We start from the raw sequence: 17,716 nt of genomic DNA, 5'->3' as shown, positions 1-17,716 counted from the left end.
TATATATTTTTATGTACTTATTGATGTAGGGGGGTGAAAATTGGAAGGGTAATAACTACCCTTAAAACCGCTTTAGAGTCCAAATGAAAAAATATGGGTCAAATATTTTTCAAAATCATAATACATATAAATAATATCAAAGTTCTACATTTGTGCCAAATTTGAAAAAAAAATCGGAGTGTACCACTTGGGTAGCTTTACTTGTAAGTACCTCAGAATCTGAAGAAATAGAGAATAATAACGCGTAAAATGGTCTTATCAAATATCATATGGACGACGAAAAAATTTAACCCTAAAATTCATGATTGTACAAAATTCAAGAATTCAAGCAGACATAATTTAGCTTTAAATCAGAAACGCGCGCGCACGCACGCACACGCACACGCACGCACGCACGCACGCACGCACGCACGCACGCACGCACAGAGCGCACGCACAGAGACAGAGAAAAAGAGAGAGAGAGGAGAATGGGAGAGAGAGCGGAAGAGAGAGAGCGGGAGAGAGAGGGCGGGAGAGAGAGAGGGCGGGAGAGAGAGAGGGCGGGAGAGAGAGAGGGCGGGAGAGAGAGGGCGGGAGAGAGAGAGTGCGGGAGAGAGAGAGAGAGGGTGTTTCATTTTAATCGCCCCAAGCAAATATTACGAAAAATATAAAAGATATCGAAAAATGTTTCAGACAAAAGTTGGTCAGATCGAAGGGAGACAAGATATGGTGTCATTGATTTGGTTTTTTTGAGTGGACGTGCCAAGGACATATTCAACTTTGTTTTTTTAAATGGAACTCCCTATTTTTCATTACATATTCTTGTAACTTACATCGAGAGCTTTTCAAAACACTATAATAATTATTTTTATAAGTATTTTTATGTATTAGTATTTTTATTTATAAGTATTTTTATTTATAAGTATGTTTACTTATAAGTATTTTTATTATACAGGGTATTTCCTAAGTAAGTATACAAACTTAAGGAGGATATTCCTTGGCTTATTTTAAGAAGAAAAGGTCATATAAACATATGTCCTAAACTGCTTTGTTTTCCAAAAAAAGTACATCACTGTTTTCGTTCACTTTTCGTTTATTATAGAACAGTTTGTGTTATTGCAAATGAAACAAATGAAAAACAATAGTAACCAAAAAGAAAAATTATAACGAAAAAGAAAATAGTAACTAAAAAGAAAAATAATAACATCACAGTAACTGCTGAAAATGTCCACCTGCAGCCATGATACACGCCTCAACTCTCCTTTCCATTGATTGACGTACACGCTCAAAAATACCTGGAGTGTTACATATTCTTTCACATCCATCTATTATGCGATTTCTGAGATCTTCTTCATTTTGAATAGGTGTAGCGTAAACTAAAGATTTAAGCTGTCCCCATAGAAAAAAATCTACTGGATTTAAGTCTGGGGATCTTGCAGGCCATAAATGGTTTGGTCTTTGAGTACCTCGACCGATCCATCGATTGGCAAACTTCCTGTTCAAAAATTGACCATCCCCACTCCATCCCCACCACTGTTGACTCGTACTGCAAAAGCACGCTATCCGAAAAGTGAACGAAAACAGTGATGTACTTTTTTTGGAAAACAAAGCAGTTTAGGACATATGTTTATATGACCTTTTCTTCTTAAAATAAGCCAAGGAATATCCTCCTTAAGTTTGTCTACTTACTTAGGAAACACCCTGTATATAAGTATTATTTTCTGAAGTACTTTTCGAGTTACAAGGCTTGAAAGTTACAATTTCGCCGGCATTAGCCTTACCCAAGATTGATCTGAACAGTGAAGGCAAGACCCAACCTTCACTGGCCGGATCAATTTTAGGTCTTGCCCTCACTGTTTAGATCAATCTTGGGTAAGGCTAATGCCGGCGAAATTGTAACTTTCAAACCTTGTAACTCGAAAAGTACTTCTTAAAAAAATACTTACTCATAGTGTTTTGAAAAGCTCTCGATGTAAGTTATAAGAATTTGCAATGAAAAATAGGGAGTTCCATTTTAGAAAACAAAGTTGAATTCCATATGATCTTGGCACGTTCACTCAAGGTCACACTAATGGCACCATTTTATGTTCCACTTCGAACTAAACAACGTTTGTCTGAAACGTTTTCCCATATCTTTCATATTGTTCGAGATATTTTTCTGGGGCGAATAAAATGAAACACCCTGTATATACACTATGTGTTATAATATATACTATGTAATATGCATTATATATGTAATATATATGTAATATGCAGAAACAATTATGTCTTTGAATCCTATTTGCTAATATTAAATTATATCTAAAAAAAGTATCTGAGAATAGTTATATGTGTGTGTGTGAAGCTGGCATATCATTTCATGGGAACTCACATATAATTAAGAGTTCTGGCTTTATTTTCAATAGTTCTAGAGTTCTTGATAGTTTAAACAAATAGTTCTGGCGATTAAAGCAAAAAAATGACCTCCGACAAACTGAGACGCCAACTTCACGCAGCGTCTCACTTTGTCCTACGACATTTTCGTAATCAATAACTGTTAAATTAAAAGCCTTATAGTTTTACATGAGTTCTAAGAAGAGTTCTATCTTCTAAAAGCAAAAAAAAATAATTAAAATGAAATAAAGACTAGCGACTTACTTATCTATATACATCGAGGTGAGACGCCGTCGTGAGAGTTCTGCTTATTCTAAAACAGTTCTCGTATAGTTCCGGACATGTACACTGCAGTGCATTGAATCACTGGGTCATAGTAGAAATCTTGATTTATCGACGTGACTTCTCCGCTGGGTCGGTAATGATCAACGCGCGCGGCTCATAGAATATTTGAATATTTTGATTAAAATTATTTCGCCCGAAGAGTGGACGTTTTCAACTTTACCTAAATTTAAAAAAAAATTTTCTACTCGTTGTTCCTATCAGAACTCTTTGGAAAGGCATTGTACATGTCCCGAACTATACGAGAACTGTTTTAAAATAAGCAGAACTCTTGAAAATCGTCCAGCGTCTCACTGGTAAAGTCGAAAGCGTCCACTCTTCGGGCGAAATAATTTTTTAAAACATTTTCTAATCGTTGTTCCTATCAGAACTCTTTGGAAAGGCATTGTACATGTCCGGAACTATACGAGAACTGTTTTAGAATAAGCAGAACTCTTGAAAATCTACTGGCGTCTCACCTCGATGTATATAGATAAGCAAGTCGCTAGTCTTTATTTCATTTTAATTTTTTTTGTTTTAGAAGGTAGAACTCTTCTTAGAACTCATGTAGAACTATAAGGCTTTTAATTTCTAACAGTTACTGATTACGAAAATGTCGTAGGACAAAGTGAGACGCTGCGTGAAGTTGGCGTCTCAGTTTGTCGGAGGTCATTTTTTTGCTTTAATCGCCAGGCGTCTTAACCAACTCGACCACTTGAGGCATGTGATGATATCTTCTCACAACGAACCATATAAACACCTTGTACGCGCGGTGTGTGTCAATAACAAGTGTAGTTATTCGCCAGGTAATTCTAATTCAAAGTAATAATCATCTAACGATATGTTGGCGCATAGTCGGCGGGTAGGGGGGGGGGGAGGGGAGTAAAAGTAACTGCAGTTATGTCCAACGAATTTGTTGGCTTGCAGCTATTGTAATAATAATTCTGTCCGTCCATCAGACGTTGCCAGTGTCCGCGATAATTATTACTTTGAATTAGAATTACCTGGCGAATAACTACACTTGTTATATATTGTTGATATTATGTTATGTTATTTGTATTATATGATTTGTATAATAGTATATAATTATATTTATATGCTTATATTAATTATAATGTATTACGGTTTTTTCTCGTTGTTATCAAATCATAGATAAAAGATAAAGGATAAAATAGAAATAGAAGAAAGTAAAATTTAATAAGTGAAATTATTAATATCATTTCTATTATTATGACTTAGTAATCTAATAATGTTTTATCAAAGCTTTCATCGAGGAAGGTTATCATGGCACAAATCCTTACCATAACAGTATACATGCGGCGGACGTCACTCAGGCAATGCATTGCTTCCTTCAAGAAAAAAAGGTAACATTAATGTAGTCTTGCAAATAAATATTTTTGAATCCTGCAGATTTCTGTTATTATGTAGATTGCCTTCAATAATCTCATTATTTTAAGATGGAATGACATTATTTAACAAGCTGTAAATTTACAGATTCAAATACATGTTACCAAGGTAGAAATTATGGCTTCCTTAATAGCAGCTGTAACGCACGACCTAGATCATCCTGGTGTCAATCAGCCGTTTCTGGTCGCGACAAGTAATCATTTAGCTGCACTTTATAAGGTAACAATATTTATAATATAAATTATAATATTAGATAAATTATTGAAAATTGCAATGATAATTGTTCTATTATTACATTATAAGATATTATATTGTAAGGTAGAATCATACAAAATCATGGAAAGACTTGAACATCTAGACTATGTTGTTTATTTCATTATATATATATAGTAGAAGAAAGGAAAGAGAGAAAAGTAAAACGAGAAAAAGAAAATAAATAGCTATATCTATTATGTGATCATACATACAGGGTGTCCCAGACCTACCGTATCACCGGTTCAGGGTAGACTCCTGATGTCATTCCAAGACGAAAGTTCCTCTGGTAAAATGTCAAGGATGGCGTAGTTTTGGCACTATAAAGGGTTGAAGATATCCTATCCATGTACAGAATTTTTCCGCGTTCAGGGACGGCTGGTTTTCTGTCATCGCGGGAGCGCGCCGCACTTCACGTATGTTTTGATAGTTCCGCGTGTATCGCGATTTCGTGCAATATAATAAGCGATCGGTTCGTTTTTTCTTGACAATCATACTGCCGATATCGCAGAAAGTCGGACGGTAACGCGCGAAAACCTCGCGAAAAATTAAGATCGAATTGATCGGTGCGCGATGCGCGAGGTCCCTTCGACCCGCTGTCACTGAACAAGGGAAAAGTCTGTACATGGATAGGATATCTTCAATCCATTATAACGCTGAAACTACGCCACCCTCGACATTTTGCAAGAGGAACTTTCGTCTTGGAATGACATCAGGAGTCTACTCTGAAGCAGTGATACGGTAAGTCTGGGACACCCTGTATATACAAGAATATTTTATATTATATTTAAAAAATTAACTTTAATTATATGATAAACCTTGACAAAAGGGGACCTACCTCCTACGACCTTGAACTTAACATATATTATAGAGGCCATCTACCTGATCAACCTTCTGCAACTTTTAGCCATCACTTGCTGTTTATTAAAACGTTATTAACAAAAGAAGATTTTGGATGAATTTTCCACTATCCACACAAGAACTTAACTTTGACATATATTATAGATGTTATCGTCCTGAGTAATTTCCAGAAGGTTTTAAGCTGTCGTTGTTTACTCGTTGTTTATTAACTTTCAGGGATACAATTAGACAGCTCGGTAGATTTTGTGAAAATATGTAGTTCTATGTTTTTCTGATCGCTGATTATGAATCTGAAGTCATATTTGAAAAATTCAATATGGCAGATCCATTATGACCGCCGCTTTTTTACTTTTTGAGCCCGTTTTTTCAGAAACGTAGTGTGATGGATGAATGAATATTTGTTTTCAGATTCGTAATCAACGGAAAAAATACTATTGAAATGACCTATCACACTTACAGAAGTAAGATAAAAGATTCCAAATGTTTTACATTAGTATATACAGGGTGTCCCACCTAAAGTGTTACAAGCTGTTATCTCTGAAAGTACGCATTATAGAAAAAATGTTTTAAATAAAAGTTGTTTCTTTTCGAGAGAAACATAAGATGGTACCATTGGTTTGTCTTTGGGTGTAAGTGCCAAGGTCATGTGAAGGTCAACTTTGTTTTTTTAAAGGGAACTCCCTATTTTTTATTGCACATTCTTGTAGCTTAGCCTGAAAACGTTCCAAAATACTATAATAAAGTATTTTTCCGTAAAGTACTATTCGAATTATGAGATTTGAAAGTTATAGTACCGCCGACCATCAGCATTACTCAAGGTGTATCGCGTGGAGCACGGTTGGATTTACACGTCAAGTGTGTGTATGTGTGTGTGCGCGCGCGTGTGTATGCCTGTGTGTGCGCGCAGGCATCTTGGGATAACCTAACCTAACTTTACAATTATGTTTACAACAAGAAGGTAAAGATTTTTAACATTTGTTGCATTGATGCGAAGAATTCTGGTGAAAATGCGTCAAAAATGTGAAAGGCAAAGGAACTCACATAAATCAAGCAACCCAAGGAGATAAGATGCCTGCTATGCGCGCGCGCACACAGACACACAAACACACACATACATACAAGAGCTTTAAATCCGACCGTGTAACTTCCACTGTATATATTCTTGTATTATATTTATCTCAATATATATTATTTATATATATATCATGATTTTGAAAGTAAAAACTTCAACTTGTAATATTTTTTCAATATATATTTTGAGCAAGGTCCACATTTCTCGTTTATTTCGCAAAAATATATAATTGTTTATTTATAAAACATTGAACCTGCAACAAAATTTGCAAAAATTATATATGATAGTAGGAGGTATCATGTATATTCAGTAATTTTTTTTAGCTTTCTATCTTCATTTGTGTCATCAGGGACGAATTAAAATGAAAAAAACGTTATTTTCTCAACTTCAATTGTTCATAATAATTGTTAATTACTATAATAAATAAAAATATTAATAAAACTTAAAGGACAATTAATTAGAAGTCAGAAAAATAAAAAGGTACGATTATTATGGCCAAATTGTAAGAGCAACAATAATAAAATTGTAGCAATGTAAGTAGAGTGCCCCTGAAGGAGTTAAAAAGTTATTAACAAAAACGTTTAATGATATTGCATGAATTTTTAGCTGTATATGCGAAAGGAGAAGTTGGAGTAGGTTGGGTTAGGTTAGGTAAGGTTAGGTTTTGCGGGGAGGGGTGCAGGAGGAGGGGCAAAGCCCCTTCGCTATTCATATCTAGGGATCCTGTATAGATTTGCAGATTTGCAACTATCTACGCGAAAGGAGGAGTTACGGGTTAAGTTAGATTAGAGTAGGTTACACAGGTTTTTGTGGGATGAAAGTACAGGCGGAGCCCCACCCACACAGCAAACACACTGGAATCTGCAAATTTATACACTACTAGGGAAACACCTGTCTACGCCAGGCGTTATCATTGTTGAAATTAAAGATTTCAAGAATTTTCCCATTACCTGGGGGTGAATCCCTATCACCATGCGAAATTTGGTGTTTCTAGCATGTCGGGAAGTACCCGATCAATTCAACGACAGACAGAATAGGGATTTTATATGTATAGATAAAGAAACTAACTCCTCTTTTTACATAGATAGCTGAAAATGCGTGCAATATTATTAAAGTTTTTTATTAATAGCTTTTTAATAAACAACGAGCGACGGCTAAAACCTTCTACAAATTACTCGGGACGATGACCTTTATAATATATGTCAAGGTCACGTTCTTGCTTAGCATGCACAGTTAAAAAATCATGCGAAACCATGAAACTTCTTTTGTTAATACCTTTTAATAAATAACGACGGGTAAAACCTTCTACAAATTACTTGGGACGATGACTTCTATAATATATGTCAAGGTCAAGTTCTTGCTTAGCGTGCACAGCTAAACATTCATGCGAAACTCTGAAACTTCTTTTGTTAATACCTTTTAATAAACAACGAACGACGAATAAAACTTTTTGCGGGTTACTCAGAGGAGTGACCTCTATAATATGTGTCAAGGTCAAGATCATAGGAGCTGATTCCCCTTTTGTCGAGGTTTACCAAAATGGTAATATTTTGAATATAACATTTTAATTTTTATCTAAATCTTATTAGCTATAATCTTTTCTGTTTACTTTTTACTTATTATTACTCATACACTCAACCCTCTTATTATAACACGGTACTCTGAAAACATGATTTCGGTATAACACGGTGCAAAAATTGCAACAGTCCTGCTATAACACGATATTCTTATACATTCTTACACGGTTTCCATATAGTATGGCTTAATAAACTTGGACAACCCTTATACAGCACGAATGTTTCCATCACACTGTTTTTGTTGACATGAACAGGAAATTCTTCTTGTATACATAACCCTCAAATATACTTCTGAGTTACATTTACCCAGTCCGTTCGAAATACATGCCAACATTTCTAAACGGTGAGGAGTGGGGGTTGGAACCGGGAAGGAAAACAACCTACACATCCCTACTACACATCCTTCCATATAGCAGCTTTAATATGCACGACGCTAAAACGTGTTGAAACTTCTAGGTTACGTTCACTCACAATCAGTATGGTTGTAACGTTCGAAAAGCAAGTCATTTCGTATCAACAAATTTTTTTTTTAAATTTCCTTGTAATATATACTAAATATTACTTTATAATATATTAATATATTAATGATATAATAATAATATAATATTTTACCCACAAGTCATAATAAAATAATATTTTTTATAAATAGATAAATATTAATTTCTTGTTTATGCAGTAATGGAGACACGTTCTCGTGATTATAACTGAATTATAAATGAATATATGTTGATTATATTATTTGTCATTTATATACCCGATTTTTATTCAGAAACATGCAAATATTATCCATTTCAGCTGTATGTAGCCATAATTGTTAATCCCACCATTTTGCATTTTCAATATTATTATTGTAATTAGTCCTAAAGGTGCCTTTAGATGGGAGCATCGAGCGTCAAGCGTCGAGCGTCAAACACACGTGCGCAGCACTCTTACGCAGGATTCAAAACAGCCAAATTGCAGCTTCTTGACGCTAATAGTGCCAAATAGTAGTAATACAATGTCGAGTCACAAGAATTTACTCCACGCCGAGGTAAATAAAATATATTCTACATGAAAAATAATTTATTAATATATAATAGATGTTAATATATAATATATAAATTATAGAATTACGCAATTGACAGCATATATTAGAACTTAACCAAACATTAAGAAAATAATTGACATAACTATTTTATAAATATAACATGAGTATTATTTATAACAATGTACTTTCTATATAAGAATCGGATATGACGTGTGGAGTGTGCACGGCGAAAAGTAATAAAAATAATTTGTTCAACCACGACTGTGTATGTTATGCCAATTATTTTCTTAATGTTTGGTTAGTTTACTTAATGTTTGGTTAAGTTCTAATATATGCTGTCAATTGCGTAATTCTATAATTTATATATTATATATTAACATCTATTATATATTAATATATTATTTTTCATGTAGAATATATTTTATTTACCTCGGCGTGGAGTAAATTCTTGTGACTCGACATTGTATTACCACTATTTGGCACTATTAGCGTCAAGAAGCTGCAATTTGGCTGTTTTGAATCCTGCGCAAGAGTGCTGCGCACGTGTGTTTGACGCTCGATGCTCCCATCTAAAGGCACCTTAATACTTCGAAGTCAACGCCATAGACAGTTTATTATTTTTAACGGAGAATACGATACAATTACACAGAATATTCGTTTGATAAAAGTATAAAAATCACCTAACTTCACCTCGTCGATTAAATATACTTTTAGGAACAAATCTTCTTCTTTATGTGCCATATCCGGTCTCCCGGACATTAGCGATGTCTCATATATACATGTGTTGCGCACTTAGATTGTTCACATATATACTTTGTAGGCTTTGTAGGCTAGTGCGCTGTCTACTATGCCACGCTTCGACCTAATGGAACAAATCATTATGATATTGTTTTTCGTAAAATACAACTCAGTACCTTTCCATTCATATAAAGGGTGTTAAAAAAAGGGTCACATATTTTGAGAGCAGATAATATTAATCAAAACAAGAAAAAAGTCTAATTAACATGGGTTCTACAATTAATATCTTCGAAAATACAAGATAATTTTCTATTTGAGCTCTTTGTCCTTTTCTTATTACGAGGATGGTTTGAAAAGTCCGTGCAAAAATGAAAACTACTTAATTTTTTGGAGTAAACCTTTTTTAGTTTTCAACGTAGTCTTCTTTAAGGTTTACACACTTCGTCCAACGCTGTTCCAGTTTGTTGATCCCTTTCGAATAATAGGATTGGTCCATCTCTGCAAAATAGGCATTCGTTTCCGCAATCACCTCCTCGTTTGAATAAAATCTCCTTCCTGGTAGCCATTTCTTCGAAGAAGAAATAGTAGTCCGAGGGAGCCAAATCTGGAGAATAGGGGGGATGCGGAACCAGTTGGAACCTTAACTCCATCAATTTTGCGGCCACAACTCCAGAGGAGTGAGCTGGTGCATTGTCGAGATGGAAAAGAACCTTTTTGTGGGATAATCGTGAACGTTTTTCTTGCAGTTCGGTTTTCAAACGGTCCAATAACGATGAATAACATGCATCTGTAATAGTTTTACCCTTTTCCATATAGTCGATGGAGATTCCTTGCGAATCCCAAAAGACAGTCGCCATAACCTTCCCGGCCGAAGGAACGGTCTTCGCTTTCTTTGGTGCAGACTCCCCGCTGGCAACTCCTTGTTTAGACTGTTCCTTAGTCTCAGGCATGTAGTGGTGTATCCATGTTTTGTCCACAGTGACGAAACGACGCCTCAACGCATACACGAAATCAACACAAAATTCTTTTACATCCATTTTTCGGAAATCACTCGATTCAAACGAACGCCAAACACAGAAATAGATCGATCTAGCTGAAACTTGATGTGTTCTTCCAAGAGATGCTACTAACTGAAAATAACCTCGATACGTACCAGTGGTGTCATCTCTCTGACTTTGCACGGACGTTTCAAACCACCCTCGTAATCATGTTATCTCTACAATGCAGTAAATAAAAGAGTATTTACTAGTGTTACTATAGTAACATTGGGTTATAATAATATTCGGTTTGTAGGATGTAGGTATCAGTATGAGATTAAGGAGGAGCAATAAAATTATTGCTCTCTCAATAAAGTGTGCAGTTTAATCAGTGAACAAATATAATGGAAGCCTATTATTCCACACAAGAAATGGTGGATGTGATATTTTGTTATGGTTTAGCAACCGGGAAGCGTATGCTCTCTTCAACGTTGAAAAATATCCAACACGCAGGATACCATCTTAAAAGTTATTCAGCAATCTTTTTTAGCGACTTGTAGGAACGGGATCTTTAACATCACGAGTAACAGATCGCCAGTCTCACTCAGTTTGTACTCCTGATATGGAGGAACGGATATTGAAAAGAATGGAAGAAGATCCTAGAACAAGTGTAAGAAGAATAGCAGCTGAAGGCATCAGTTATCCTCTTGTCCCCTCAATTCGATTTGTCAATCAATTCTTCATGAGCAATTACTGTTCCTATATCATATTCAACGAGCTTTTAGACCATCAGATTACCACGCCAGATTAGTGTTCTATCAACAGCTTTTACGAAAATGTGTTAAAGATACACATTTCCTAGCGAACATTTTATTTACTGATGAGGTGAGCTTCACAAGAAATAGACTAGTCAATTTCCATAATACAGGGTGCGTCATTAGAATCTTGATAAATTTGAATTTTCCGCTATATTTGAGTTCAGCAGTAGGTGGCAATTGACGCTAAAGTAGGCCAGAAACGTGGGTAAGACGTTATTAACCTCAAAATGGCCGAGTCAATCAGCTCAGAATTTAACTCGAGAGCAGCGATTGAAGGTCTTCGCGCTGAAAGGACGCCGAGTGAGATAATAAACTTCTTCGGATACCTTAGGTCGACGGCGTATGATGTTACCCAGAGATATGCGGCCTTAGAGAAGTCTGAGGAAAGCTCCTTCACCGCAGCGAAAAAGATACAAGTGAGAGAGAAGGCGACACGGACTCCAGAACTTATCCAAAGAGTCCAAAACCTCATTTCAGAAGGTCCAGAAACTTCACTCAGGAAATTAGCAGCCGTCTTGAGAGTGAGCGACTCCACCATCGGATCGCTCATGAGGACCTCAGGTACACGTCCTACGTCCTCAAGGTTCAACAGGTGCTCGTTGCTCGAGGCATTTGGTGTAGAACTGGCTTTCCGACAATGTGGACATGTTCTGGTCCGAGGACTTCTGATTTCCTAATAGCCCCGAACTAAACCCTCTCAATTACTACGTGTAGAGCGTAATCGAGAGGGTTACCAAAAAATCCAGGTACCCCTCCGGACCGCTATTAAGGTGGCATTCGCGACCATGGAAAAGGCCCAATTGAAAACGGCGTGCTCGCGCTTTAGAAATAGAATTGAGGCGGTTATTGAAGCAAAGGGAAGCTATATAGAAAAAAAGAATTCTAGAAGGATCTCTTAACTTAAATATGAGAGCATTTCCTCGTATCTTTATATTTTTTCTAAAATAAACGAACGACTTTTTCGATCAAACATTTTCATGTCCGGATTCTAGTGACGACCCTGTATGTATGTTTGGTCAAATGAAAATCCGCATGCGATTGAAGAATTCAGACATCAGCATCGGTTATGTATTAACACTTTCGTGCCTGATTGTTTTGTAGGCACAATTTGCATCTAATTCACATCTTACTAAAAGTTTTTAATGTTGCTGATTATGAATTTGTAGTAAAATTTTAAAATTCGAAATGGCGGATCCAATATAGCGGACCAAGATATAAAATTTTTTTAGATTTGAATGAAATTTATATTCTAATAATTTTTGGGGTCGCTGATTTGAAATATTAGTTGTTTTCATAGATACTTCTTATCAGTTGTTGAAAAATGAGTTTTATTCAAATCTAATAAAAGATAGCACTTTGGTCCGCCATATTGGATCCACCATTCTGAAATTAAGTACTGATTTTTTTCATAACCCTCATGTTGATCTTCAAAATGAATCTAGAAAGAACCCGTTATCTTCATTTTTACGGAAGATATATGTATTTTTCACTTTTTGATGAGGTATGGAGATCAAATAGTGAAAGTCATAAAGGTGTTGATTTTTTAAAACAGTCTTATCCTTTATCTTTAAAATAAGCCCAGAAAAAATCGCTATCTTTATTTTTGGGGAAGATATGAAGTTTTGAAAGACTGGTACATATATGTACCACCAGGCACGAAAGGGTTAACGTCTGGGCAGGAATTGTTGGCGATAGAATCTTGCATTCTACCGAATAGCTTAACAGGTACTATCTATTACCATGTTTTGTCAAACGAATTGTTTACTATCCTGGAGGAAATACCTCTCCTTCAAAGGCAACGAATGTGGTTCAGCATGCATGCTGAAGTTCCCCGTTTCATTTTCTTCATATCATCACATCTGGCAACATTTAATCCAGGTACTTAATGAGCAATGGATTGATCCAATCGAATGGATCGTAGAAGTTCAGTAGTTTGGCCTGTTCGATCCCCGGATCTGAATCCCTTAGATTTTTGGCTATTAACACACTTAAAAACCTCGGTGAATTTAACATCCGTCAGTGACGTACAAACACTGCAAAATTGCGGTTTTCAATGCATGTCAACAAATCTCAGACCAGCCAGGTCTATTTGAAAGAATGTGTAATTTTTGTGAGATATAGGGCAGAAACATGCGTGACAGTCAATGGGAACATAACCCAATCAAGGAATCATACACTTTCAAGACTTACTATAATACATACGCCAATCGTTTGAAACAATTTTCAATAGAATAGAAAATGGCGAAAATGAAACACTTATTCAGATATGGAAAGAATTTTTTATTTTGAATTGTGTTAAAACTATATCGTCGCAAGGAAATAAAATCATCAACTTAATGATTGTTGGAAAGCTCTGTTGCTCCAAATGGTCCAGAGAAAAGATGCTATCTCACTTGCAGATGTAGAACATACCCGAATAGTAAACGCTGCTTCTTATTTAGGCGGTGAAAGACTTGCAGACTTGAACATTCAAGATGTGGAAGAACTATTTCAAGAACAAACTTTAAATGAAAAGGAATTGATCAAATGTATAGATATGCCCACCTCAAATGCGATAGATGATAAGTTCGAAAACATGAACGATGAATCGGTTGTAAATTTAAGTTTAAATGTCTAAAGGGGAGGAGGGATAGATTTGGACAGAAAATTAAAATTTTATTTGATTAAAAAAGATCCTTCAGTAGTACATAGTTAAAGGGACCTGCAAAGCTGCTTACCTCCTTATCAAGAAATTTGGCAATTACAAAGTAAGAACGCATTGATATCTATAACTACTTCAGTTGGACTTAATAATTAAAATGTAAGTGATGAGGACCTTCAGCCCATTAAAAGAAAAAAGTTAGCCGAATAGTGATTTTAGAAGATAGTGATGATGAAAATTAATAAAGTGTTTAATTTCTAACAAGTCCTTATTATTGCTGGAATTTGTATTTTTTAGTTTTACAAAAATATTGAATTTTTGTTTATTTTATTTTTGGTTTAATGTATGAACTCTTAAAATCATTAAAAATACTTAAAATAAATTCCTTGGATTTGTATTACGTATTTCTAAGTTTCCTTCAACACGATTTCGATATAGCATGGCACTCCAAAAACATTGTTTCGATATAATGCGGAACGCATTCCCCTAATTTATATTAGTTCTAGGTTTCGCTTAACACGGTTTCGAAACGCGGAACAAATTAATCGTGTATTACGTCACAGTAAAAACTCATCCTTTAGGGTTTCCTCCTGCAGGGTTTCGAACCGATCTCGAATCCAGATGTCAAAATGTTTCGACAGGCAATAATAAACGGTGCAAAAATACGCCTGGGTCTCACACGCGCTGTGACCATAAAAAGATTACGAGGGACTAAGCACTTGCTTCCCGTGCACACAAAGAACTAATAGTTTTTCATGAAACTTCCTGCAACGTTATTTTATATACAGGGTGCGTTACTAGAATACGGACATGAAAATGTTTTATTGAAAAAGTCGTTTATTGTAGAAAAAATATAAAGGTACGAAGAAATGCTTTTATATTTAAGTTAAGGGATCCTTCTAGAGTTCTTTTATTCTATGTAGCTTCCCTTTGCTTCAATCACCGCCTCAATTCTATTCCTAAAGCACGAGCACGCCGTCTCTTCAGAAACTTCGCTATCAGATTCGTCTTGCTTTCTCCAATAACAAAGACCCGTTCTCTGTCTTGCAAAAATTAGAAGCTTTAGAAATTAACAAAATATTAATAAACGAACATCCGTATAGCCTCTGCGAAATAACCATTGAATATAAATACTCCGACTTCCGTAAGGACGATCCGCGACGCGTGATTTATCGACTCCAGGAATTGTTTGGTCTTGATAGGAAAGAAATAACAATCCCAGATTCATACCTCATACTTCCACCCGTACAAGATTCATAATCGAATTAGATATCTTACTGCAACCTGCACACTCCATCCCCAGGTAAATTGCTTTAATGCATTGACCCAAAAAGGAGAATCATTCAATCACGTAACTGCGACGTAACATGTGTTATAGGAGGGTTGAGTGTATAGTATATATATATAATTACTTATATAATAAATCATTTCTAATTAAAAAAAATAAGTATTTTCAAATCAACCCTTAACAACTTTCAGAACACTTCGGTTCTTGAAAATCATCATTGGAGATCAGCCATTGGATGCCTTTTAGAAAGTGGTGTATCAGCACAATTACAAGAAAATATAAGACTGGAACTTGAACGGCATATCAAGTCACTAATTTTAGCGACAGATATTACAAGACAGCAAGAGTTTCTCACGCGTTTCAGGGTGCGTATCATTAAATTAGTTTCTACATAGATTATTTAAATTAATTATTTCACATTACAGGATTATTTAGGCAACAATTCTCTCGAAATGAAGCGTGCTGAAGACCGTCATTTTATTTTACAAATTGCGCTAAAATGTGCTGACATTTCTAACCCATGTAGACCATGGAACATATCTAGAAAATGGTCTTACAAAGTTTGTGAAGAATTCTTTAGGCAAGGCGATTATGAACGTCGTTTAAATCTTCCTGTGACACCGTTATGCGATCGGCACAGTACTAGTATTCCAAAAATCCAGGCTGGCTTTTTTAAACACGTCGTTACTCCTCTCTATGTAGAATGGCATCGTTTTCTCAGTGATGGTCTCAGCGTGTCATTAATGGAATATTTAAAAGCGAATCAAAAAAGATGGGAAACTTTGCTTAGTCAAGAAGCGGTCGAAGAAACGGAAACTGAGATATCAAAGTTAAATGAAAATGAAGATACCACTAGCTCAGGTGAAGAAACATCCATAAACATCGATGAAGATTCAAGCAATATTGATTTACTAATATCGACTGCTTTTACAGTGCAAACAACGCGAATACAGACATTTCCAGATCAGATTGGACTTAATCGCGTTGACAGACGTCATTCTATACCTCTAAGCGTATCAAAATCATTGACTCCACGTCAAGTTATTAGGAGAGAAAGTTTGCCAATTGAGAAAATCAAGGCGAAGAATGTTTTGTTGAAGCTAGAAGAGCAAAGTTTATTAGAACCTAATACTATATCTTTGTTGTCCTCTAAAAACAGTATCGTTGAATTGTCGAATGCCAGTGTTTTCGAGAGACCGGTCAGCACAGAGAATCTTTTGCCAGAAACAAGTATAGCCAGCATTACTAGCAATACCGAAGCCTCACGATTAAATACAATTCTGCAATCAGAAAATAAGCCCAACATGCAAGCCAAACAACTCGCGCGGCAACAGACTTTCCCTCCGTTACAACCGTACGCAAGAATTAGATATATGTCCACGACAGCGGAAATGACGCAGTGTTACAAAGAAATTCTAATGGAAGCTAATAGTTCCTCCACTTACTCGACTCTCACGAAGGATAAATCATGTTCAAGCGGCCAATGCTGCTCGTTATCGCCGTTGCCATTATCACCACATGATGATACCACTTTGTACCACCAGAAGAAGTCTAAGGTCCTAAAAACCTCTAAAGAATTATTAACAGTAGATATGCCTACCATAAAGCAAAATCCAACTTCGTTAGACATGATTAAACTGAAATGTATTGTTAGTTCGGAACGCCGCCATTCTATGAAAACTATTCATACCGATGACTTCATTTCCACGCATCAATATAAAAGACCTTGTTCTGCTCAAGATTCCAATTCCACGCAGATATTTTATGCTTTATTAACGAGTTCCCATAGTGATAGAAGCAACTATATTTCTGATACGCCGGGATATAAAGATTTAGATCGTAATGTTAAACATAAATATTACGATACAAAGTCAATGCTTCAAGAACCACGGACTACGTCATCATGCAAAAAGTCAGATCAATGTATTTTGGCTAAAAACATATGTTCTTCACAAGAATCGCGAAGATACTCAATCCCTATTATGAAACATAACACGATAACGATCAACAATACAGGTAGAAGATATACCACAATACCTGTATCTTCTGAGTTTAATATACACAAAGTGTTCTTCATTGGTAGTCCACCCGGTTCGCCATCACGTAATTATGATGTATCCTCATTAAATGACAATTGTAGCGAATCAAGAAAGAGCATCGATGATTCAAGCAACGAGATTATTGACAGTAAAAGAGAATTGGATTATGCAAAGGAAAAGAGTTCAAAAATTCTGCAGTTGAGTCCTGATACACAGATGAAAGAGAATGTTGATCCTCGTAAGACTGATGACTTCAACAAAGCAATAGCATTGTTTCGTAGGAGCACTCAGGTAATTTAGAAACAATTAAAACTTTTGGTTTTCTTTTACAGAAGTAAATTATAAT

General features: G+C 35.7%; 1 protein-coding gene across 40 annotated transcripts in view; it reads left to right on the top strand.

Moving 5' to 3' along the window:
* The window catches only part of LOC105276337, a 334,767-nt gene that overhangs the window by 234,351 nt on the left and 82,700 nt on the right, over positions 1 to 17,716 (top strand). For 39 of the 40 annotated variants that reach the window (XR_003406730.1, XR_003406732.1, XR_003406731.1 and 36 more), the window contains 4 exons: positions 3,937 to 4,037; positions 4,168 to 4,299; positions 15,523 to 15,696; positions 15,757 to 17,661. Coding sequence is in view for 37 of the 40 variants with exons in the window: in XM_026970859.1 (XP_026826660.1) it covers positions 3,937 to 4,037; positions 4,168 to 4,299; positions 15,523 to 15,696; positions 15,757 to 17,661 (2,312 nt within the window). In the remaining 3 variants the exon portion in view is untranslated. The remainder of the gene's footprint in view (positions 1 to 3,936; positions 4,038 to 4,167; positions 4,300 to 15,522; positions 15,697 to 15,756; positions 17,662 to 17,716) is intronic. The other variant, XM_026970861.1, reaches the window with a different exon arrangement.

The sequence above is a fragment of the Ooceraea biroi genome, chromosome 6, assembly GCF_003672135.1.
Source record: "Ooceraea biroi isolate clonal line C1 chromosome 6, Obir_v5.4, whole genome shotgun sequence".
NCBI classification, from domain to species: Eukaryota; Metazoa; Arthropoda; class Insecta; order Hymenoptera; family Formicidae; genus Ooceraea; species Ooceraea biroi.
The sequence above is the reverse complement of the archived record's forward strand: the minus strand, read 5'-3'. Positions and strand labels throughout refer to the sequence as shown.